The sequence below is a fragment of the Agelaius phoeniceus genome, chromosome 4 (genome assembly GCF_051311805.1).
Source record: "Agelaius phoeniceus isolate bAgePho1 chromosome 4, bAgePho1.hap1, whole genome shotgun sequence".
Taxonomy (NCBI): domain Eukaryota; kingdom Metazoa; phylum Chordata; class Aves; order Passeriformes; family Icteridae; genus Agelaius; species Agelaius phoeniceus.
Window position 1 is genome coordinate 19,713,340 of NC_135268.1, and position 25,075 is coordinate 19,738,414.

Sequence of the window (25,075 nt, forward strand, 5' to 3'; positions counted from 1 at the left end):
GAACTGGCTTTGATTTTAGGATTGACAGCCATATAATTGGAAGTTCAGTCATTAGGTGGATCAGCTTTAAAGAGGAAAAGTAAGGGCAAGGCAATTTCTGAAATCAGAGCAGGCTTTGGGGAGTATTAGATCTGGCAGAGTATTGCTGCAGAGCAGGCTTAATATGGTGACTGTGAAGGAGGCAGGAAGAAGGCATAGCTGCTTTTATAGATTCCTGGAAGCATGGTCCAGTTTTCACCACAGGCAGGGCTCTCTGCACATCTTGGGTGAGGCCTCAGGTTTAGTGAGAAGTAATCATGAACAGGAACAATGAGGGATAATGCATGTTTGTATAGTTGAGATACAATGTGGTGTAAACCCTTGTGAAGGGTAGTGGTGGTATAAAGAAATGTCCCATCCTGGAACAATGTTTCTGCTCCAAGCAGTGAAAAAGTTATTAACAAGCGAGCAACTACTTATAAATGGATGTGGACTAGCTGTGTGTTTTGAACATGGCCTGCAGATTATAATCCAGCAAAGGTTTGTCATCTGAAATCATTGCCAAAGAAAGGAAGGGGAAAAAAGAGACAAAGAAATACTTTCACTCCCCTGTCTCTGCATAAAAGCATGGGATGTTTCATGTGGCAGAAGATGGCCCAGAGCTTAACAACCTCATTTGCTGAAACTCCATTTCACTGCAGTCAGTATTAATAGCTTCACAATGAATAGATTAGATGCTGCAAGTGACAACAAACCTATTTGAGAGAAATTTAATAGGGAAGTTTATTGAAGTTTATTAACTGAATCCTGTTGGCTATGATAAGAACAGAGCTTGATAAATCTAAATGTCAGAGCATTTGTTGGAAGGAAGTTGGAAAAATACTGAAAATACCTGTTGTCCTCCAGCAAATATGTGTGAATTTGCTTGTCATAATTGCATTTATTGTTAGAACAGATTTTGAACACATGGAAGACCGGGATTCATTAAATACTTGAAAGCTCTACCTGTAGAAAAGAACACAGTGCTGGTGAGGAAAGTCTCAAAGAAAACTAGAGCTTTGACTCCTAAAAACCTACTTTTGTTTCCCTGGGAGCAAAATGGAATAAGGTAATAGTGAGTGAAGTATAAAACCAGCCAGAATTTACAAACTGAAATCACTGCAGAGAGGCCATTCCAGTGACACTCAAGTCTGAGCTGTTCACTGCACTTTGGGTAAGGCAGAGTGTGTTATGGGGTTGTTTTAGTGGACACTTAGAGGAAGACTGAGCTCTTACCACATCATTTGTGTCCAAGCTAAATCATGTCCCCTGATAGCTCAGGAACTGTTCTACCTTCAGGGAATGGTCCATGTTCTCTGCAGGGCAGTCTGAAGTCAAAGACATGACATGCAAGAAGCTGAGGGACCTGGTTTATGGTGGATGTGAACCACAAGATAAGTTGGGTGTTCCAGGGGTCAGAACAGCCAGGAGTACAGCACTGTGCCCTTACCTAGTGGAAAGGGAGCCATATTGCTGGCAAAACTGGGAGGAAACAGGACTGAGATTGATTGAAAACACAGCAGTACATGTAATTCCTCCTGAAACAAACAAAAAAAGCCCAAGAAAATCTACATTTTGGAATTGCTGGGTCAGAGGCAATGAAACATTTTGTTATGACGCAGATGTGCTTTTTCTAAATTATTTCTGTTTCTACTCTAATAAAAAGTTGAAATAATACAAAAAGTCAAAGTCAGCTTTTATACCAGCCACTCTTCTGGAACAAAAAGTGAAAACATTTAATTTGGAAAATACTGATTTTGTATGGACATTTTTAAAGCATTGAATAGTTCACCCAATTAAATTTGTAAGCTAGTCCATTCTCCTTTCTCAGCAAAACTGCTCTTCTGTCACATCTGCTCAGCAGTGGGGGAGTCTCTCCAATCCCCTGCTAAAATGCACATACCAAAAATATTTCGGTATGAAATTGAAAAGACCAGAAGTCAAGGAAGATACATGGTGGTGGTGTTGCCTATGCAGACAGATGATCCCTGCAGTGCTGCTCAAACCCTTTCAGCCAGGCAGAGCTGTGGTGAGTAACAGTATTATTCAGAAAATCTGGAGGAGCAGTTGAATCCATTTCCCTTCCAGCTGGGTAGACTATGCAGATGATTCAAGGTAACCTGTGTGGCTTTGTCAGCCAGCTGCCCACAAGAAATTTTTTGAATTTTATTCCTGAGTGATGCAGTCTAGAGTCTGGCAACATGTGCTTCTCATCATAATTTTCATCCTTTGCTTTCAGTGAGTGAATAAACCACACTTGTGTTTAACAAGGTGCAGTTTTCCCATACAGTCATTACACAAGTCTCTTCCAAAAAATTATCTCTGCATTCAGTGTTGTCCTGCATCAAAGACATCAATTTCTGCCTTAGAAAGGAAAGAAAAAGGTTCCATTTGGTTGCATACTGTCATTAAAATAATACCTACTTTCATAGCCACAGAAAGCAGCTAAGTGTCGCTATCTGAATCCTTTGTGTCTGATTACAGTGATGTTAAAACTTGTGGGATTTTTATCTTCTTTGTCCTGGTTGGTTTTCCTAACAGTTTTTCTTAGTTTGCAAGTCAAAAGTGCAACCCCCCAGATCTCCCCCTGCACCCTGAGCACAGGCCATGGCTTCTCCTGGCCTTTTAAATCCAGTACAGCTGGACCTGTGGTGCTTGGATCATGAGGATCACTGGTGCTGTGAGAGGAGCAGGAGCATCTGTATGTTAACCAGCAAATACTTGCCTTCTGAAAGACCATCATTTCTTTCTACTTGTGATCACAGCCTGCAAATCCTTCACTTGAGGAAATCTAGCCTCAGGAAGCCTTGAACTGAGCACTGGCCTTTCCAGAAACCCAAATTTAAATGTAATTTTGGATATTAGAGCTGACCTGGTAGCTGTGTTTTGCTCTGAACTCTGGTTGAATACCAGTGGAAACAAGGAGACTTGGGACTGTAGTTGGACCAATGTGATTGCAGGGACCATTTTTGTAGAGGTGTGAGTTCTGCTGTTAAATGTTTGCTGGTTCTGATGATATCATCATGCTGTAAAAAAAGGTGAACCTATGGGTTTGAACCCATCTTTTTTCCATGCCCCCACACGTATACAGCATGATAGGGGTTTGGAGACAGAATGCATTTGCTTTCAGTGGGGTGCCTTTGACTAGCAGAACTGGAGGCGATTCAGCACAGCTGGATAGGAGGCAGTTTCCCTAACTAAATAAAGAGTGGTGGCTGTGGGCTGGGCTTAGGTGGTGCAGCAGATGGCAAAGGAGGGATTCATATAGGGGCTGCTATTGCTGGAATGTAGGAAAGCAAGGATGACACAGAGCCATGGGGTTTGCTGGGAGGGGTCTGTGTTGCACCACAGATGCTGAGAGCTGAGGATCCAGCAGTAAGTGAACAAATAAAAGTAAGTGATGATTACTGGTGCCTGCTGAAGACATTAGGCACATCACCAATGCTGGGCCTGACAGCTGCCAGGGATCCCTTCCCAAGAGTGCTCTGACAGGGAGGAGATTCCAGGTGGTCAACAGGCACTTGCAGCCCTGATCTTTCTGGTTTTTGGGCCCCTGGACATGCAGTGACCTTTGTAATTGCAGCCCCAGTGATGCACACCCACGCACAGGACTGCAGAATAACCCTCCTTGCTGTCCCCCATGGTGTTTTGGGAGAGCATCCTGCTATGATCCCATGCCTACTTTATTGGGGTTTTGTTGGCTTTCTATTACCAAGGCTATTTTCATGCAAATGAGGTCATAGTTCCATAGTCTACCTGCTCCTTCTGCTCCTGCCTCATCTGCAGCCCTAATCCGCTCTTCCTAATAGTCCCGTTGGTTGCTATAGCAATGATAAAGTGGTATGAAAAAGCCAGGATGATACTTAAATGTATGTCTGGTATTACATTTTTCATTTTTTCTCCTGGGAAAGAGAAACCAAATAATGAGAGGTTTGCTGGGCTTTTTTTTTTGTTTTGTTTTGTTTTGTTTTGTTTTTTTTGTTTTGGGGTTTTTTTTGGTGTATTACTGTTTTATGAAAAGCTTTAACTGTGGCCTTTTTGGACCCTGGATGCAATCTTCTCTCAGCACCCTTTTAGGCTGGGAATTTTGCAACTCAGGAGCAGATAGTAAGAAACAAGAACCCAAATTTATGAATACAGGGTACATGGAATTTTGTATTTAAGATGCCAAAGTTACTTTTATCATGTCCTGCACAGAGTAAGAAGTTTGACAGTTCATCATGGTAGGAACCTAAGCTGCAGAGTGCTTATTAGGTTCTGAAATACTTTCTTCAATACTTTCAATACTCTGAAAGTATTGAAAGATATCTGAACATGTTAGCTAGAGGGTTTGTTTTGGATTTGCACCAGGAGACTTACTCAGCACTGCCCCTGAAAGTGGCATTTTGAACAGTAAATTAAATCTTTGAACAGTAAATTAAAATCTTTAAGAAATCAAGGGAGAGGAAAGCAGAAGATGGAGTATTTTTGCTCAGTTGCTGCATACAGGAATGGGTGGCTGTAGTACCAAGCCCTATCTTTTACACACATGAGAGCAAAAATTACTTACTTATTCTGTATTTTCAACTTTTTTTTTGCCAAGTTTGTAGTCAGAATCATGGATATGTATTAAAAGTTGTCTGAAAGAGCCATATTTGTGTGAATTCAGCTCATTCCAGAGCCCACCACGTTGGCAAATGTCAGCCAGCAAAACCTACCTACATTTAAGTGCTTACACAGATCCCTTCTTTCTTGTCCCAATCCGAAGCACCCCCCATGCAAAACAGCTTCTCCTGCCCAGCCATGGTGGGATCAGCTTGTTCCTGCCTGCTGGGGCTCACTAGACAAGATCAGGCCATGGATATATTTCTAGCAGTTGGCATTTAAAGACACCTCGAGCTAAACTGCTCAAAAGCCCACCATGGATATATTTTTCATATCAATTCTCATAGGGACTGAGTTGGAGATTGGGTTAAATCTCAGATGGGAGGTTTATATCACTTCTGAGTTTATGGCTGACATTAACTCTGGACTTTCTCATTACTTGTATAAAAGTGAGCCCCTTTTTGAATCTTTTATGGCCTGGCTTGATTAAGAGTGGGATGAAATCAGAAACAATTTTAATGGCCTTAGTGCTTACTGGTATAAAACTAGCACAAGAAGAGAAATTGTTCCTACAGTCCCTCATGCCAGATGAATGTGAGATTGAGAGAAAACACATTACCAGAAAGAAAGAATTGACTCGTTTACCTATTAGTTACATTCAAGGTTACTTAGTTAAGCGTTCATATAATGTTTTCTTACAGGAGACAGCTTTGTTTCCTTATTTTCAAACACAGCAGCTCATCTTGCTTTCCATCAGCATAGACAAAAATATCAGGTGAGAGAAAACAAGTTGTTTTTTTCCAGCTGCATGTGTCGAGGAGCCTCCCTGGCATGCAGCCCCCATAAAACACTGCCTTCTACTTTGTCCTGTGCTCAAAAGACCGATTCAGTGACCTGCTAATGCCATATGCCTGGGGCTGGGAAGTGCTGGGGGATGATGGGGGAGAGGCAAGAAACTGTCTGCTCCCTCCTCTACCTGCAGAGACATGGGGAAATGTCATCCCAGGCCTGCATACAAGCACAGCAGCCTCCACCTAGCCTGAGGTTTGGCCAGTTTTTGCCTTTCTGTAAATAATAAGTAGGTGTGAGCTTTCAGAGAACTCCCTGCTAAGGGGATTTCTACTAGCCAGAGGTCCTCAGGGCTTATATATCCTCAGCAACTCCATCCAAAGTGATTGTACCCAGTGCCCTACATGCCCCACAAAGACAGCCTTCAGCTCAGCACAGGGCCACCTCCACACCTAAAAGAGGCAAATGGGGTCTCCATGCCTCAGACACTGGTAAAAGCATTCCTGAAAGGGTTCCTGGTTTTGAGGATTGGCTTTTCAGTTACTTCTTTGGGTTGAGGCTATCAAATGTTGGTGACAGCCAGGTCATCTGAGCCCTCTGACAGTCCTGTGCTAACTAGCTCTAGTTGCCCCCCTGATGACTTACTTTCCTGGTGGGAAGGTTTTGTCTTTACAGTTTAGTCCTGGAGGTTAAAAACCATGGACATCCTTCCTGCTCTAGAACTTAGTAGGAATGGCCCTGAAGGGCATGTTTTTTTTATTCTGTCATGTCTCTGGAGATTAGACGAGGTTCAGAGCAAGGGCTTAAGGGTTTTTCATCCTGTAGGTTAGCTGAAAAGTAGGGGGAGACTTTGCTTGCTGGATTGATGCCTGCAATAGGAATTGCAGCCACCTGCCAAGCCATGATGATCCCAAAAAGCAGAGGTCCAGAGGCTGCATCTCCAAGGGATAAACCAAAGATCAAAGGACAACTGTTGGCTGAGTGCTTGGAAACAGCAGCAAAGAGGTGCTGGAGTGGTGAAACAAGGTGTTTGTGGGGCACACAGAAAGCCTTGAGACATGCACTTCATGGCCACTCTCGTTCCTGATAGAAATGCCTGGCAGAGCTGTAGTGCTCTCACCTTCCAGGATGGATTCAGGTGGTTGTGGATGCTCTTGATGGTGATATCAGAGAAGTAGCTGAAGTGAAACTTGCCCTCTTAGACATGAGAAACAGCTGCTGTCTGAGAAATGCTGAGAGCCTTTGGAGAGGCTGCATTCTCCATCCTTTCTCTTCAATTCTGCTTTTTTGATTTAGATGTGTTGCGAAGGTCTGGCAAAAGAGATCCTAGCACATAGTGGGAGTTGAATGTGCTGTTGTCTGTTAGTCATTATATATATATTTTTTTTATTCATTTGGCACTTTCCGGAGAGTTTTTCCCCCCACATTGTGTAGGCTGCCATCTTCCTTTCTTTCTTTGTAGCAAGCATGTGGGCGCAGCCTTGCTTACACTCCGAGCAACTGGGGAACCACCATAAATGTAGCTTATCCGCTTTCTGATACATTTTCTTTTGCGTTGGTTTGGATTTGTGCATCGTCAGTAACATCTGTTCTGCTTTAGTGGCATACAGTTTTCCGAGTCTAATTAGCTGGCTGCTTGTAATCAGGACTATTTCAACTGTTGTCATTCTGAATGTTCTTTTTCCCTTTTTTTTAATACCACATTTGCCTGATTGACCTTTTTTGTTGTTTTTTTTCTCTGTCTTTCTATCGGGCTGCTCCAGGAGCCATGGCTAATCATCTTATAACCAATGCTCTGCTTCGTCCTCATGGCACTAACAACCCTTATAATACATTGCTCGGGGAATCGGCGGTCTATAACAACCCTTCTGTCAGCATGTACAACGCACAAGGTGTGCTGGAGTTTCTCTCTAATTTTTCTAGTGAGAATTCCATTTTCTGTGGCTTATTTTGGCCCATTTCTTTCTTTTTTTTCTTCCTTTTACTTTTTCTCTCCCCACGCACACACACTTTTTTTTTTGGAACTGGGCACAAAAAAAAGATCCTCTCCCCTCCCTTTCATTTCAATGCATCTTTCCATCTTCCAGATGCTATTTTTCCATGAGCAATCCAATTCACTTTGAAAGATTTTTGTCAGTTTTACTCAAAGCATTCACAGTATTTTGATTTTGATTTTTTTTTTCAGTCTCCTTGCTTTTGTATTGTTTTGGACTTGTGTGTGTGTGTGTGTTTTGTCAGACACATCCATTCCTCTCTTTGTTGTCAGCGCATTTCCTTGTTAAACCATTCATTTCAGAAACAGGAACACCACTGAAGGTAAGTGAAGCTAAACTGGCCTTTGCCACCAAAGCTGCTCTCATTTGAAATGGCCTGCAGAAATGTGGCCAGCAGTGTGCTGGTTTGCACAGGGAGTAAAATGCAAAATAAAACAAAACTGCCCTTGATCTCTTAAGAAAAATGACACTTGAAGCAAGAATTGTAGGCCAGCTCCAAAGAGCAGAGCTGAGATAAGAAATGTTTTGCCGTTTGCATTTATACATTTTATCTGTGTTGTTAGGGGGAAAAAATAATCGAAAGAAGGTGTAGTGAATCTAGATAATATTTGATATCCTCCTTTTGGCAACAGAAAAGAGACAGGCAGAGTCAGTTGTACCTAATGGAGGTTTCTGCTATGGAAATCACTCTCTTGTTACCTACATGTTTGCTCTGGCTTCTGTGGGAAGGGACAATGTTTGTAAGCTGATGTCCTGGTGCTTCTGTGAGGGAGAGGCAGATGTGTTTAAGTAGGGCTTGAGGAGGAGATGGGGAGTGTGGAGCTCTGACAGCTCCTGTCTCTTTGTGGCTCCATCCTGCTCTGCCCTTTCCATGGGAGTTTTTTTTGGTCTTCCTTGTAAGGTGGCTGAATCACTGCAGAGTAGCACTGCATTCCAGTGCAAGTGTGCCAGCACTCTGTCAGCTCTCCGCTCTCAATGAAGGCATCACTTCCCAGTAAAGGATATCTAAGAGAGGGAAAATAATGATGGTGTCCTGGTTCAGAGTAGTCAACCCAGGACAGATGGTTATAATGCAAGCAGGAAAGCCCCCTTTGTACTCTATGGCAGCATGTTGTTTATGACAGAAAATAGATGTTGAACTGTATCAGTAGGGTATTTGCATTCAAAGCACAAGGAAAGCACATGTGTTTGACCTTTTTCCTGTTTATTAATTCCCTAAACTATGCTAACTTTGTGCAATAAATTTGTTTCCAAGAATGCTTTTTTGAAAAGGGGCTGCTGTTAAACATGAAATGCTCTGAATTTTAAGATTTTCAGTGTACTGCAAATGTGGAAATGAGCTTTGATGTTCTGACTAGTTTCTTGCATGATAACCTTGAGGTATGGGAGTCTTTTAAATCAAATGGCAACAGGTAATGCTGGGTCAGCATTCACCTTAAGAGGAATCCTGATGTTCAGGTCTGGGTGCTTCTGCCCAGGCAATATGGGCATAAATGTGTGTTACATTTATTTTAATAATTTTATGGTCTTCAAATTTTTAATACTAGAATCTGATACAGTTACCTGAGCTAACAGAATGTTATTACACAAAAACAGCATAATTTTTTTGCAAGTGCTATTCTGTTCAACACAGTTAGATAAGTAACAGAGAAACCTGTCCAGGCTTCATCCATGGGAGGTGAAGAAAGAGAATGGGACCACCCTGGTCCCATTTAAGCTTCTGGAGCTTTGCCATTGACTTCAGAAGGAGCAGAACCTAACCCATTGTTTTCAGGAGGCTGTGAGTTAATTAATGACCACACAACTGCTATAGCTATTAGTTTTCAAACTGATTAGGTCCCTGGACAATTACAAACTGTAAATATTAGGAGATCCTGTGGCAGAAATGAAGGGTAGAAAAACCAACCAGGCCTAGTGGTCTTGGTGACCCTCTGGGGATGCTGCACCAGCAGGAATGCTAAAGCCAGGAGAGTGCATTGTAAAAGTAGATGCTGTCATCATCTCTGGGTGTGCCTTGGCTGTGGCTGGTGTGCAGTGAGGCATTGTAAGCTAACAGCATCCAACTAACTCATTCCACATCACTAAGGCCGTGACTTTTTTTTTTGCACATTCATTTACCACTTCTGGTGCTGGCCATGGATGGGGCAGGACACCCTAAGGAACAAGGGACTGATCTGGTCCACCTGTTTCTTTTCCCCTCCCCAGATACATCTTTTAAAATACTGTCTCTGCTTAAGCCAAAGCTGCCACATCTGTGGCAGGCAATCACCAGGGACAGGAAGTTCTAAAAATTACCCTTGAAAAGAGGTGGGGAATCAGACCATAAAAGGCCAAATTCCAGTGACTTTAGCAATTCCTTGATAGGACACAGAGTGTAGAGGGAGGAGGAGGTAGGTGAGGGGCCAAGTGCTCACTGTCATTGGAAGCTGTGGTACATACGCTGACTCAGTCTCTCCAAAGCAGGAAACATCCCAACACCTTTGGTCAGAATTAATTTTGAGAGAAGGTGTCCACAAGCATTAATGACCATTAGCAAGCTGTACTAAAAATCCAACAGACAGCTGAGGAGTGGGAAGCTGAGCATTATCACTGCCTCTTCATCTTACTCTCTGACTTTTCTTGTTTTAAGCCTTTCTTAATAGTTTCCTTTAGCAGTGCCATTATTCAAACTACTATTCCTCTTTTTTTTTGTTTGTTTCTTTTTTTGCCAAGTCCATGTAGTTTGCCATATGTTTGGTTAAAGTAAAAATCAGACTGGCCAAAGTTTGTAAAATGCCAGCAGCCCCATGATGAGCAAAGTCATACTCTTACAAAGCACTGTTGCAAAAGATGGACGGCAAAACATTTTTAGCAAGGAAACAGAATTCAGTTTCAGCTACCAGGGGTTATTATACCTAACAGTAAGTAAAGCCATTCATTTTAAGACTTTGGAAGTAACATTGACAGTGCCTGTCTTTTCAAGCATGACCGTTACCAGCTTTAGACTTTTCTTAAATTTCCTGGCATTATTTCTTCATTTGTGTTGCACGCTGAACATTTTATAATGGCTTTGGAAAACAGTTTAAATGTGATAATTTTTTTAAATAAAAATGTAGACTATTGACTATTGCGCGTAAAATATTTTTTTTTTCTGTCTAAAATGTCAATATTTTTAACCTGAAATAAACCTTGTAACAAATTCATGTATTCTGGGCAGTGGAAATTATTTCCGTTAACTCTCTTTTCTGCATATCATCAATTTGCTTTTTACTCATGTTTCTCCTACTGTCGCTGTAAGCTTACTTGTTGTTTTTTCTTTCCTTTTCTTCATGCTGTCGTTTAGAGCCCTACAGAGAGACAAGTATGGGAGTAAAGCTAAACATTGCATATCAAATGTAATTTTTTTTAGTTCACTTTTATTGCATCACATATAGATGATGTAGTTAATAAAGGAAATTAATCTCACAGTTTTGAAATCAAAAGACTATGAATAGACATGTATATATATGTGTATGCGTGTGAATGTATGTATGTATATATATATGTATGTGTACATATATATATATAGATGAGATTAGATGATGCTTCCTTTGTTTAGTCCTCATTTTTGTGGTATCGTTTACCCAGCATAGTTTCTCGTTTAGTTGTGTATGCTTTTTTTTTTTTTTCTTCCAATTTCATGTTTTTATTTGCGAGGTCATGGCATTTTTATATGGTGTGTTTCATTGCAGCCCCCACTCTGTTCTCACCTGCAATGCCTCCCATTTTATTTCTGCACCAAACCCCAGATCTATGCATTGGCAGCAGGAGCACAGTGCTCAGTGCCTCAATGCATACCTTACTCAGCATAACCATCAAACAGATGCTGTTGTACCTGTCACCCATTGCATACAGCCCTCCCCCAAAAATGCTCACTTTTCATTTCTCCCCAAGCATCGTGACTCGGTTGGAGAGCTTTCACCGTGAAAATCAACGGCTTTGCTCTATGTCTGTGATGGCTAGTTGATTTTTTGGCATAGCTCCCTCATTTGCTGGGGAACCCAGGATACAGCAGCACCCTCTAAGCTTCAGAAACCCAAAAGGCGACTGACACATTTGGGGCATTTCATTCAAAAGCAAGAAGAAGCCTTCAGTAGCGCTATCCAGCCCTTGACATACAGCAACTACTCCATCGCAGATATAGACTGAATCCTGTATTTTCAGAAGGTACACATGCCATGTACTAAGCATGGTATGAGCAACTGTTCATCTGAAATTGTCAGTTTAATGGCTTCTCTGATCCACTGTGCCTTGCCGGGAGTTGCTTGCCAGTTTTTGGCAATGCCTGAAGCCCTTAGCTGAGAGGTCAATAAGTTATTTCATGCATCCCCATGCCTGTTCTCCTTCCAAGGAGACCAGTGATCCCAAAAAAGAAAGCATGGTGGCTTAACTGCTGGGGCTGATTTTCTTCTCCCTTGCCCACCCATGCTGGCATTGCTCTCAAAGCATTTCCCTGCCATCTCCCGTAGTGCTTTGGGAAAGAGCTGAGCTTCAGCCTCATGCTGTCAGCACTGAGACACCTGTAGAGATGCAATAGGCAGAGCGGGGACACCCCGAGACCCTGCTACTCCTCTCAGGTTCCCATGACCCCACCTTTACCATGGCAGTAATGGTACTTGCTGTACCCTCTGCTGAACCCACTGCTTTAACTTTGCAGGTGGAATAGGAGCAATTTTAAAGCCTTCACAAGACCCCAGAACAGCTGCCTCCAACATCAATTGTTTAGAAAATCTCCACCTGGCCAGTGTGGAGTAAATAATTTTGGTTGTGCCCTTAAGCCAGAAGAGGTAGGGCATTTAGCCTTGTTCCAGAAAATCCTGAGCCAAGAAGCACTTTGTGCCTCCCCCTTGCAACTCCCTGAATCCTGCCATTCAGTCCTTATGTCTTTATCCTGACAACCCGCCCAGCAAAAGGGGAGAGCAGACTTTTTTTCCCCTAGAAAGGATACACTCCCAAACAAAGTTTTGGTAGTGATTAGCCTGCAAATATTTTTTCCTCAGCTGGGAGGAATTGCCCCCTTCCTCCAAAGTTCCTAGGGCCAGGGCAGTTGTGACCAGCCCAGGGTCATGAATTTTTCAGCTCCCTCAGGAATACATAGAGTGCAAGAGCTGTAGGAGAATGCTGGCCAGGAGAGGTTATCCTTCCAGCTGGATGTTGCCACATCAAGTCACACACTTGACAGTGCTTTCCATTTTTTTTTGTTGGGAAGCCCTGGACCACCAGCTGGTTAGATGGAGCTGCGCCCTCCCATTTTGGCCGCAACGCTCTCCTTGCTGCCCAGCCCCGGCAGCTGCGGCAGCCTAGGAAGGGGGTTTGAATGTGCACATCCCGCATGAGTGTCCTGTTTGTACAAGTCACCCTCTCTTGTGTGATGTTTTTCAGAGGGGCTTCTGAACAATGCCAGGGATACAAGTGTCACGGATACTCTACCACTGAATGGTAATCACGGCAACAGCTACAGCATCGCCAGCGGCGAGTACCTCAGCAACTGCGTGCAAATCCTTGACCGTGGGTACAACCACACGGAGAACGCCCTCGAGAAAAAGATCCTGAAGGAACTCACCTCCAACTACATCCCTTCCTACCTGAACAACCATGAGCGCTCCAGCGAGCAGAGCCGCAACTTGATGAACAAACTCGTCAACAGCGTGGGCGGCGGGAGCGAGGACGATGCCATCGTGCTGGATGACGCCACCTCCTTCACCCACGAGGAGAGCCTGGGCCTGGAGCTCATCCACGAGGAGTCGGACGCCCCGCTGCTGCCTCCCCGGGTGTACTCGGCGGACAACCACCAGCCCCACCTCTACAGTCGGCGTCGCATCCCGCAAGACAACAGCGAGAGCTTTTTCCCTTTGCTGACCAACGAGCACACGGACGACCTGCAGTCACCCAACAGGGATTCTCTCTACACCAGCATGCCTGCGCTGGCTGGCATGCCCATGACGGAAAGCGTCACCGCCAGCACCCAGACCGATCCTCCACCAGCGAAAAGCGGCGGTGGCGATGCTGACGACGTTTACTACAAAAGCATGCCCAATCTCGGCTCCAGGAACCACGTCCATCAGCTACACACTTACTACCAGCTAGGTCGAGGCAGCAGCGATGGTTTTATAGTCCCGCCAAACAAAGAGGGAACCTCTCCGGACGGCAATGCAAAAGGACCCGCTCACTTGGTCACTAGTCTATAGAAGATTCAGCAAAAATTAAGCAAAGAGACAACTAAAAGCCTCTCCGTAACACTCGGTTTACTGTTCTGAGTTAATCCAAACAGTGGTAATATTGTGTGTACTCCTAAATCTTCATGCTGTTCAAAAGGAAATTCTCAGACTTTTTTTACTGGAATTTTTAGGCCGGCCTGGAGAGGACAGTAACTGCTGTGCCCCCCTTATCTTCCCATCCTTCTTCCCTCCAGACAGACTTCATTATGTTAATGAAAGAGATAGATAACGGCACACTTCGTGGCCTTCTCAAGTTATGCCGTGTTTGTTTAAACAATCCTTGATGCTGTGTTGCTCTTAATACCAAGGACCTGATTTAAGAGGGAAAAAAAAAATAATAAAAGGCCAAAAATGTGCATTTGAAACTAGTAGCGATGACGCATCTAGGTGGGAGCGCTGCGTAAAACAAGCTAGCAAAACTCTTTCTTACCAATCCAGATCACACCATGGGTTATGGTCACTCACAACTTGGTTTCACTGCAGCGCCCTTTGCTGCGGGAGCAAACAAAACGTAAACAAATTTAATGAGACGGAAGGGAATCCTAGAATCCTGTGCTAAAGGCATATTTTACATTTTGCTGTATTAACGGATGATAAAAACTAATGGCAGAAAAAGAGAAGCGAACAATTTCTATGTAATGTACAGATACTAGCATTGCACATATAGTCTGCTTTCTGTTCCTCCAGAACTTGCGTCCCTGTTAATGTAGTGGAAAAAAAAATAAGAACTTTTTTCTGTTGTGCTGGTCTTGTAAGTTTGTCTACCAGTAGGAGCAAGGGTTTTCATAACTCCTTCCTTTTTTTTTTTTTTTTTTAAATTTTGTTTTGCCTCGTCCACTGCTCCTTCCCTCTGTCCCCTTCCCATCCCAATAAAAAAAACTCACTGGGCAAAAAAACAAAACCCCAAACATCACTTTCTAAGGACCATTTTTAGTAACACCATCACCATTTCTTTTCAGCCAAGGCAGTCTTTTAATTTCCTCGCTGTATAACCTTTTTCAGCCGGCATGTTGCCAGCAGACCTTTTGGCAGACTAGAGCAGGGCAAACTTCCTCATTGTCAGTGCACAACCCGATGGTGACGATAATCCTGTGGAGCATCTCTGGCCGACAGCCCCTCAGCCAGGCCCTCGGGTCGCATCCAGGGACTGAGGAGAGGTTTTGTAGTTGTAGTGGGGGTTCTACAGGAGACTGCCATTTCCCTGGAGGAGCAAAGGGCCTTCTCGGCTCAGTCTGGTCCCCGGTTTAGGCACTTGTACTGCAGTGGTTAAGAAGAAAATAGATTGACGCGTAGTGAGCTAAAAAGTACTTTGCGGTGATTTTTAATTAAAAAAAAGAAAAAAAAAGTCCTCTGTTCATTATTTTTCCTAACAGGAAATTTATTTATTTGACCGGATTTTTAAGTAACATAGGCTTTCTGGAGGTAAATTAGCAGCACGGAATATGAATTCTTCTTCTTTTTCTCTTTTTTTTTTTTTTTTTTTTTTTAATTTATGATCCATTTTGTACGGTCTCAGCAGTTGAATGACCTCATTACTAATATTTGTTGTAAAAGTGAAGCTTGTTTGCCAACCAATAAACAACTGATCACGATTTAGAAGATACTGTATGTATGTACTGTACAATTAATCTCTCTTTTTTTGTCGTTGTTGTTCCTCTCTCCATTAATGTCTTCAGTATGAGTCTCCACTCCTTTACAGCATGGGTGAGCAATGCCGAAGAAAGGAGGCCTAAGCTGAGAAATTTAAGCACAAAGGTTATGCAGCTGTGGCTGACTAGAAAAATCAGGCTGGTGGTACTTGTTTAGGGGCAAGAACAGCACTGGTTGACATTTGTTGCAGGTGATTCTAGGTCTGTTTTGTGCCTACTGTATAAAGTAGCCGACGACACATGGATGATTTGAGTATAGTGTTTCACATGTCATATCTTTAATCATTGTAATTTTTTTCTTTTATTAATTTTCTTCTTTTCTTTTTTTTTAATTTGGGTTTTCTGAGATTAAAAACTGCTGGTAGCATGTCAAAGAGTAAAACAAGTCCCCGTTAGGCCTTCTCGGTCGTTGTTTGCTGTCTCTTTATTTTCTTGCTCCGGGCATATGCCAAGCGCCCTCACCATCCTTGGCCACACGGTCCTTCCCGCCCCACCTCTGCCAATGGCCCACTGGCACTTCACTGCTCTCCTCCAGCCTCCCCCTTCAAATCCCTTGAGTGCAATCAGGAATATGGGAAGCCATAAAATAGACTGGAAAGGTTGGCAGGGGAAGTAACCACCTCTGGATATGATTGGTAATGAATTTTCAGTGACTTATTACAAAGCCCTCCCACGACCTGGGCTTAGGGGCTTGGTGCTGCCTCCATCTAAACTGTGCCTATCCAAGTCCTGTCATGGTGGGTAAAAGCCAAAAGGCTTGGAGCAGGTGGGTGAGGCACCTGTTGAAGAAGATATTCCCAGTGCTGGAGGATTAATGCGGCAGCAAGCAGCAGATCAGTGGAGCAGTTCCACCCCATCCTGGGACTGTCCTCGCACTGGGGCTGTGCTGCTCCGTGCTTCTCAGCAGAGTCTGGTTGGGCAAGAGAACCAGGGGTGGTGGTATTTGGTGATATTCATGGCCTTCTGGTTCAAGCCACCTGAATCCTTCCTGCAGCCATTCTGGCCAAAACATCTTGGGGAAGAAACTCCATGTGGGACCATGCACTAATCGCAGCAATGCCTCTTGCTGGGTCTAGGTTTTGGCAAGGGAGCATTTCCATTTGGAATATTGGAGAATCACCTGACTTCATAGCAGAGTAGCCACTGGCCAGCCAGGTTATGCTCTTGCTCCTCCCTGTTACATTTTATTATCCATACCAGCAGCAATGGAAGGGGATAGTGCATGGTGGATCCACTGTTGCAGGTATGGCAGGTTATTCACACCCGTGTGGTCACAGCAATTCATCTAGCAGCCCAAGAGAGGCTGCTGAGGCTTTAAATAACTGAGGTACCTCTTATTTTGGGGAAAGTAAAAGCTCTTTTACTGTATTAGACTCAAAAAATAGTTTTTCAGGGGTACGGTGGAATTGAGTACATGCAGAGGGTGAGATACACCCTAGGAAATACCATCATGATAAAGTGGAAGGCAGGCGATGAACACGGCATTTACCAGTGTTTCTCAAACTGCAAGAACAAACCAGTGGTGGATTTGCTATGGGATGGTTTTGTCCTACTGAAAAATCTTTAGCTTCTTTTACTACAAGTGGTCATTCTTCCCCAACCCTTTTATGTATTTCAGGTTTATCAGCGTGCAGGCTGTTTTTCCCCTCTTCTCCATCCCTTCTCTTTGCCAGCCTATCCATGCCTATTAGCACTTTGATTGCAAAAAAATGCTGTTTATTTTCAAGCTGATTATTTCTGCTCCCAGGCTGCTCTGACATCACAGGATTCATGGCTGGTGCTTCTTATGGCTTAGTAAACAGCTGAATCACAAAATAGAGGGAAATATATATTATTAATTTTATTAAGCCAAAAATGGTTTAAGACTGTAATATAGTGAGGATGTTTTATGAAGGGGAGCAGGACGCAGATTATTTTTGGCATTTTCTTCCCCTTGAGAGCAGATTTTGTTGTGTCAGATAGTTGATTTTGGGCATGGTGAGGGTTGGTGCTTGTTGATAAGTAGCTCACTATGTACAATTCTTATGTGACTGGCAGCAGTGTCTTCTGTGCAGACTGCAGCATGTGAAAATCAACTCACTGTTAAGTCCTCGGTGCCTGCAATGCTCCTGGGGTATGAGGGAGAGCTGGAAAACTTCTAAGGCATTTCTTAATGCTGAGCCAAGGCAAGAGTGTGAGAAAAAAGCTTGATGAAAATGCAGTAGTGATTATGATGTTAAATCCATACTCATGCTTGGGGCACATAACTGTGTAGACTGGGTTGAAGGGGATAATCAGCCATGTACTCAAGGGATCTTTTCTAGGGCTCCATTTAACAAAACAAAGGAAAGAAAACCAAACCAGATTTGGCTTATAGGGAGAAGATTAAAGCTTCATCATTCAAGTGCAACAAGCATCCCACTTTCAGCTGAAAACAGACAATATAGAGGCAAATAGGTAGTGCTTGATCTGAACATCAGCTGATACACAGACCATTTTCCGAAGCACAGGGCCACCTTTGGGAAGCGTGAGCTGCCAGGCATGTTTGGAACTCAATCCATTGATTGAGTTCCCCTTTAGAAAGACTTTCTTGCAGGTGGGAAGAGTGGGATGGAGAAGTGCAAGGCTCCATGCTTTGCATTTTCCTGAAAGCCATCTTAGGATGCTTTATGAGTTATGAATCCCTTTTTTCACTCACTGCTAATTTGTGCAGGACTGGGTTATTTTTCCTGTGTAATCCCATTGCAGGCCACCCCATAGAGAGCTGACACATTGATTTACTGCTTAAGGACACCTTGACTACAGCAGGCAATTCCCACCCATTTTCTGCAAGAGCCAGAAGAGACTGTAAGATCTCCCTGAAACATGAAGGAGAAATACAAAGCAAAAGACGTGTCAAGAAGGACCACGTAGGCTGGAGGGTTGCTTGGAATGGGGGCAATTCATCACAGCTTTGGAGGCACTGTGTAGGCAATAGTGCTTACCTTGGTCCTGTTGATTTCTGCCTGTTGATTGCTTTTAATTCCTTGACATCTGTAATTGTTTACCAATCTTTTTCCTTCCTCCCTCGCCCCAGGTAATAAGCAGTGGGATACCTCAGAGGGCCAGGGGAAACAGGGGTGATGGAGGGAGGCACTGAGCTCCTGGGGGTCCTTTTGTGTCCGTGTGTCCCTATTGCCTGCATCCCCCTTCCCTGACCAGCTGGCCTCTCTGTCACACCCCCATGTGCCCTTGATCTCACTAGGTTATGAAGAATGTAATACCTGCAGAATTGCCTAGTCAACAGGGATTGAAAGATAGCTCATCTTATTAAAAACCTGTCTCAGGAAAGCCTAAGAGCACAAGCTTGGTCATCTGTCACACCCTGATCTCCTCCTTACCTTTAGAAAGAAAAGTACTTTATTTTTAGCTATCTGCTGCATTCGGCTACACTCTATGCAAATTTCATCTAATGAATATTTTAGGGTTTAAATAGTCTGGGCTCATGAACATTATATAAATGTCATGTTGTTGCAGGCTCTCTGGTAACGGCGTGGAGGACATCCTGCAGTGCGAAGCTGAAGCCAGATAAAATCTGTGATTAGTGCTCCCAGGGAAGGCAGCCATGGGTTGTTCAGTGACTGTCCTGGGTGGGGACACTAGCAGTACAGTCAGGGGAGGGCACTGCAGTACCCCTGGGAGGCAGCAACACTCTCCGTTCCAGACTGAGGGACATTTCCTTCAGCACAGGTAGCTGGCTTAGGGCCACTATTGCTCTTCCAAAGGCTTTGGGATGCATGGATCATACACCAGATCATTTATCATCCCAGTTCAGAAGAGGCAGTCTATTTAAAGCTGAAATATCAAGACTTGCCAGGATAGCTTGGAAATCTTCCTTTTTCACATCAAAATAGCTTTTTACAGGTGCTTACTGTTTATTGTATTCGGTATGCCAGACAGATGGTGATAGTCCTCTTCAGGAAAATGCCAAGAACAAAAAAAAATAATCCTAACTATTTTCTGTCTTTTCATTGCTTTACCCTCCACATATTTTCTTTTCTTATATTTCTACTCCTTAAATACACTGTACACATGTAAAAACCCAAGCTAAAGCCTCAATAAATAAACAAAAAATAGTGGTATGCAGAGCAATTCTTATGTGTTGGAAGCAAATGCTTGGTATTTTAGCAGTGCTGATTAAAACCCCAAACAGCAACTTTGAAGACACAAACATAGCTGCTGCACAACCTCCTCAGCTGGTGTGTTGGCAATATTTGTACAGATGACCAAATATCTTAGACTGCCACTTACAATGGACTGCATCTTGTGTTACAGCTTTGGAAAGGTTATTTCCAGCAGAAGGGTGTTTGGTGGCTAAATTACAGCAATAATAAAACTCTTTTCAGCCTATCTTCTCCCACTTCTCCTGGAGGCATCTCAGGCAGAGTTAAATTTGGGTCCCTGTGGCAGAAAACCTCACTCCAGACAGTGGCCCTGCAGCCTTTGTGTCCCACCAGCAGCAAAGGCTTTGCCTTTCAGTGGGAACGAGTCTGTGGCAATATCCACTGAAAAATGGCTTTGGGGATGAATGGTGACAACCAAGCAGTCAACAAACTGGGTGGAGGATGTCTGGGTATTCCACTTGGGAAGCAGAAGCACAGTGCCCCAAGCATCTCTGAGGATTTGGTTGCACAAAAGCTGCAAAGGGGGTGTGGAAAAAGGGACTTTGGGTGGGAGGGGTATTAAAAGAAAAAGCCCCAGATTTCTGGCAAGGCTTTGTCCTCTGGCTGAAATATGCCAAAAAGAGTTTCTCATGTGCTTTCTGTAGGCAGCTGGAGAGAAGTGCAAGGTCATGGGGAATTAGAACCGTGTGTGATTGGAAGGCATATTTGAGGCAAGCTAAAATCTTTGCTGTGGCTATCGGGTGCCTACTCTGGCCAGTCCTTGGTTTCCTCACCTTAAAAAAATATAAGTTTAAATGGTTTGCCACAAAGCAGCCTTTTGGTTTGGGTTTGTTTTGGGTTTTTTTTTGAGGGGGTCCCTTCCTGATAAATAGAAGAGGATTATTTTTTCCAGTGCAAACACCTCAGCTCTGCCCTTTGGTCACCTTCCCCTCACCCACTTCCTTGCTTGCTTATTCAAACTTAGAGATAAAAGGCCTCATTGCTTAAGCTGCTGTTGATATCAGCCAGGAAGAGTGCTACATATTAAATAGGTGGGATTTTTGATTTTCTTTACACACTGTGCACCCAGGCATTTTCCACTGCTGGCAGTTTGTACTGCAGTGCAAAGCAGCCCACTGAGCTAACAGCAGTGGAAATGGAGGGAGAAAATGGCTTTTTTAGGAAAATGCTTTTTTAGGAAAAAAAGAAGAAAAAATAGATGAGCAACAAGGAAAGGATGAAAGTCCCTCCTCCTCCTCAGAAAAACCCTAAAAGATCAGCCAAAATGGCCAAGCTGGGAGATGCCTGAAAAGTTGCTGGTTCTGCCCCCACCTCTTTGCCTTTGATGCCATAGAGAGCAACTTATATTTGGGAGAGTGAAATTATTTATGCTTAGAAAATGTCTCCAGAATAACTCTTGATTCTTCTTGAATGTGATTAGCCTACCTTAACATCTCCCTGAAATATTATTTATAAAAAAGCCTGCATGAGCTCACCCCAAAGTGCATGTGGCTGTGTCCTCCCGATGTGAGCTTGTGAAAGGAGGTGCTTTCCCCCCTTGGGCTGCAGTGATTATAAAGGCAGCTGTAAAGCAGAGCACTCAGGATGCAAAGTGCCCTTCAGATAATGTCTGATATCAAAACAAATCTGTTTACTCTGCAGTCATTTATACTGAATATTTATTATTAAGGGGTGAGGGGTACAGAAGAAAAAATGCAGTTTGCTCAAACAAGCCCTGTTGTGTTTACACAAACTGGTGGCTGCAGCTCAGTGATGTGCAAAACACAGAGGAGCAAAGAGGCACCTCAGTGTCACTCTTCTTCTGCAGAGCAATGGGCAGCAGTGGCTGATGCTGCTGTACAACAAACTACTGGCTCATACAAATTCAGCAAAAAGGGTGGGAGGAGGTTTGCAATGGGATGCTCACCCATAAATGCACTCACTTCCCTGAGCAAGCCTTCCTTTTCAAGGCAAGCAAGGCATCCTCTGCTTTGTCTGGGGATGGAAATGATCTTGAAAATAGTTGTTATTGGTTGCAGGGTCCTGCTCTAGGGATTTACCTGCTCTCCCCTTGTTTTTCACAGAAGGCGTAAGGACGCCCAAGCAGGAGCCGGTCTTCAGGCGAGTCACCATGGAGGACAGTGTCATCTAGCACCTGGGGACCCTGAGCCTGCCCCGGCCAGCCCGTGCCAGTGCACCACCTCAGCTCCTCTGTGCCTCAGCCCACCCGTCCCTCACTTGGGATCACGCGACAGGAGAGGCTGGAGAAGCTGGCCTCGACCAAACCCTCAGCAAACCCTCGCATCCCCAAGGAGAGAGCAGCCCGGCTGAGATTCCCACTGCATGGCAGCACCCTGGGATGGGCCCTCGGTGTTTGGCCGCTCGTCTCTTTTTTGAAGATGAGCAGAGCAGGTGAAAATTGTCTTTTGTAATAAGAAATTAGTTTCACCTGCTCCGAACATTGACTTTGCGACTTGATAACACTTTAAAAATGGCCGAGCGTGCTTGATCCACCATCCTGAGCCTCTCTCCATGCCCTCAGGCTGGGCTGTATAAAGGGGAACCTGCCAAATCCAGGTTGCTGTTGTAAATACAGACCTGTCAGTGCGAAGAGCCAACAAGGGATGGACCAGAGGGACAGAGAAGTAGTCCTTACATCAGGAGAAGCTGAACGTGCCAGCAGAGTACTGTCAAGCGAAGCTGTTGCTTGTAAATAGGGGCCGACGCATGTGTCCAGCAGCAGCTCCACTTGGCCAAAGCTTCTCGGGGGAAAGCTGCTCAGATTTTATTGTCTTGTGTAAATAGAAATATTTTTTTGAGGAAAAAAAAAAAAAAGAGCCTTAGTATCTTGAAGATAGCGTTTCTCAATCAGCTCAGCTGGGGATGGATATATGGGAACCCACGGGATCTGCCTGCTGGAGGCTGGCACAGGCTCTCGCTGCCAAGCTCTGCCATCACTGCAGGAGACACCTGAAGGAGGATGGACCTGTTCAGCAGACATTTCTCCCTAGTCCCTGTCACCAGGGTGAACTCATCGGTCCCATGGTCTCCGCTGATGTAAATAATCAGCTACAGCCCACAGAGGACTTGGACTGCTTGGTGCAGTTGTGGGAGGGGGGAGGGTGGGATGGGCAGAATTCATCAGAGGGATGCAAACCCCATCAGCGTGGTGATCCCCAGGCTTTTAGCATTAGTTAAAAAAAAAAAAAGGAAAAAAGGAAAAAAAACAAACCCTGAAGGCTTATTAATGGCTTTGTGCCAACTGTTCGGCTGGGTAAATGGAGGCATGCCTAGACATGTTCTGTGTTCATGTCAGCCAGTGCCTGTCTGTGCAGTTCTCTGTCTGTGCAAACGCGTGTGCAAGGCTGTGTCTGGTTCGGGGGGCTGCCAGCCACTGCAGGTCCCTGTGTCTGTGTAGCTGTGTCCATGAGAGAGGAGAGAAAATGGATGTGTGTGTTGTACTGCCCTTTATCCACCCAAACGCATTCCAGGAGTCGTAAGTAACGCTGCTAGGTCCAGCCTCAGTAGCAGGAGTGCAGAGTAGTGTCCACACCTCTCCAGGGAATGAGGCTTGGCAGGCAGGGGGATGGTGTTAGCTGAGTGAGAGCTGATGAACCTCTGCTCTGCATTGAGTTGTCATCCACTGTCCCCTGCTGTGGCGCTGGCAGGATGGTTCCTCCTGGAAGTTGGACAGGAGCTTTGGGGTTTCCCTTTCATCATTCACCACCCAAAGCTTACTTATGCCTTATTTACTCTGAGTCTAACTAGATTCATGCAGTGCAGGGAAATTAGGAAAAGAGAATGAAATTAGAAATTGAAATTAGGAAAAAGCCCATACATTATATTTTTGAAAGTTACCCCCAATAACTTTCTCTGGACACAGAAGTCTCTCTTCAGCTTAGCATTTTGCAGGAAAGCAGCGCCAAGGTGAAGTGTCTTCCCCATGGAAAAGCCAGATAGCTTGAAACAACTGTTGCACTATTTAGCAGAGCACTGGGGCCAAAGCCCCTTTAGCTTTGCAAGGAATGGGAAGTGGGCAATCAACAGAAATTGGAAGCTGCCTCAAATTCCTGAGGGGTGTGGGCATCTAGAGTGGTAATTTGCTTGCAGTGGTCCAAGGTGAGGTGCAGGGAGTCTTTTCCACTTGAATACTTGAATACCTCCTGTCAATCCAGCTGTGTGTGTTACCATTAACACCTAACAACTGCCAGAGCCAAGTGATTTATATATTTATCAGGACATTTTTTAATTTATCAAACCAGTGCATGGGAGGCACTGTGCTTTCATCTGCCACATGTGGACACCTCTTCCTTTGCCCACTTCTCCAGCCTTGTATAGTGTCCCCAGGCAAGGTGACCATCATCTTGGGGATGTGGTTTCCTCCCCAGTGAAGGCTGTTAATCTTTTTTCCAGGGAGAAAAATAGTGAAAGATATGAGTAACACACCCTGACTTTGTGCTGGAAATGTGCTGAAAGTCAGCCAGTGTATTAAGCAAAACAAGTAACTCCAAAATGTTTGAAAGTTCACAATCTTTCACAGATATGAGGAAATACAGAAACCATTCTTATGGTTTCTAGGGCCCCAAAGGGCAATGCTAAATCCTGAACCCATGGTTCCTGACCCTGGGGAGGTTTGAGGTGCAGCATGGGGAAAACTTAGGGGCAGCAATTACAGGAAAGAAGACATTCCCTGGTTTTATTAGATTGCAGGAAAGCAGAACTCCCCTAGTTGGGTTGAGTGGGGGATTTTTTTTTCATTGGAGCACTTACTACTAGTTCCTCTTCCCAGACAATCCCATCATCCTGTACCTTAAACCCTTGCCTTTATATCTAGAAGTTAGGAGGCATTTACAACAACTTTCAAAGTTTCTCTCTCTCTCCAACCCTAAAAGAGGCTGACACCCCACAACTGACAGTTGTGAAGATGAGCCAGACCAACCCCAAGTCTTCATAAAAATGATGAATCCCATCCACTGCATCCATATTGATGGCACACAGGTCACACGTGGAGATGAGCAGTGAGGAGGGGGAGGCAGATAATCAGTGAAAATTGCGTGTGGGAGGTGCTGTTACCAAACCCACCTGGCAGAGTTTTGATTTAATCCAACCCTGAGTCAATACTGATTGACATTTCACTCGCTTTCCATATCGTAACTGGACTTCCTTACTCCTCAGGCATGGAATGAATCTTAATACATTGTAATTACTGTACTCCTGGTGGTGAACCGGTATGAAAAGCTATCACAGAAAGCATTAATAAAATGTACATTATGAAAAAGAACTCGGCATTGTCTGAAATTAATAATGCACCAGATTTTTCTCATCTACGCCTGCTCATTACAGGCGTGCCCTTGAGTTTTCTATTAAAATGACTTATTCAAACTAGTTGTATAGCTGTGTTCAGCGTGAAGTTATCTGCTGTAGGTTTGCATCCCAGTTAGATGTACCGCATGAGGACTTATTAATCTGTTATATCTTTCAGGCATTGATTTTGGTGACATTTATATAACGCTGGTATGACTGAAATGAACTGATTGATTCATGCGTATGGATTAGTTTGCCTAAGACTTTGAGGCTAGGTAGCTTTATCATGCACTGTAACGCCAGAATTCATCACTGTATTATTTACGAGACTGAACTGGCTGCATCTCAACAACTGAAGAGATCTTCACTGTTTTATTTAT

General features: G+C 44.0%; 1 protein-coding gene across 22 annotated transcripts in view; it reads left to right on the top strand.

Moving 5' to 3' along the window:
- Nucleotides 1-24,672, top strand: part of ADGRL3 (adhesion G protein-coupled receptor L3) — a 493,993-nt gene extending 469,321 nt beyond the window's left edge. For 9 of the 22 annotated variants that reach the window (XM_077177036.1, XM_077177042.1, XM_077177033.1 and 6 more), the window contains 3 exons: nt 7,155-7,283; nt 10,708-10,725; nt 12,786-15,672. In XM_077177036.1, coding sequence (XP_077033151.1) covers nt 7,155-7,283; nt 10,708-10,725; nt 12,786-13,591 — 953 coding nt within the window. In that variant the 3' untranslated portion in view covers nt 13,592-15,672. Of the gene's footprint in view, nt 1-7,154; nt 7,284-10,707; nt 10,760-12,785; nt 15,673-21,475 lie in introns of those variants that run through there. The other 13 variants (XM_077177047.1, XM_077177049.1, XM_077177048.1 and 10 more) reach the window with 7 other exon arrangements.
- The last annotated feature ends 403 nt before the right edge of the window (nt 24,673-25,075 follow it).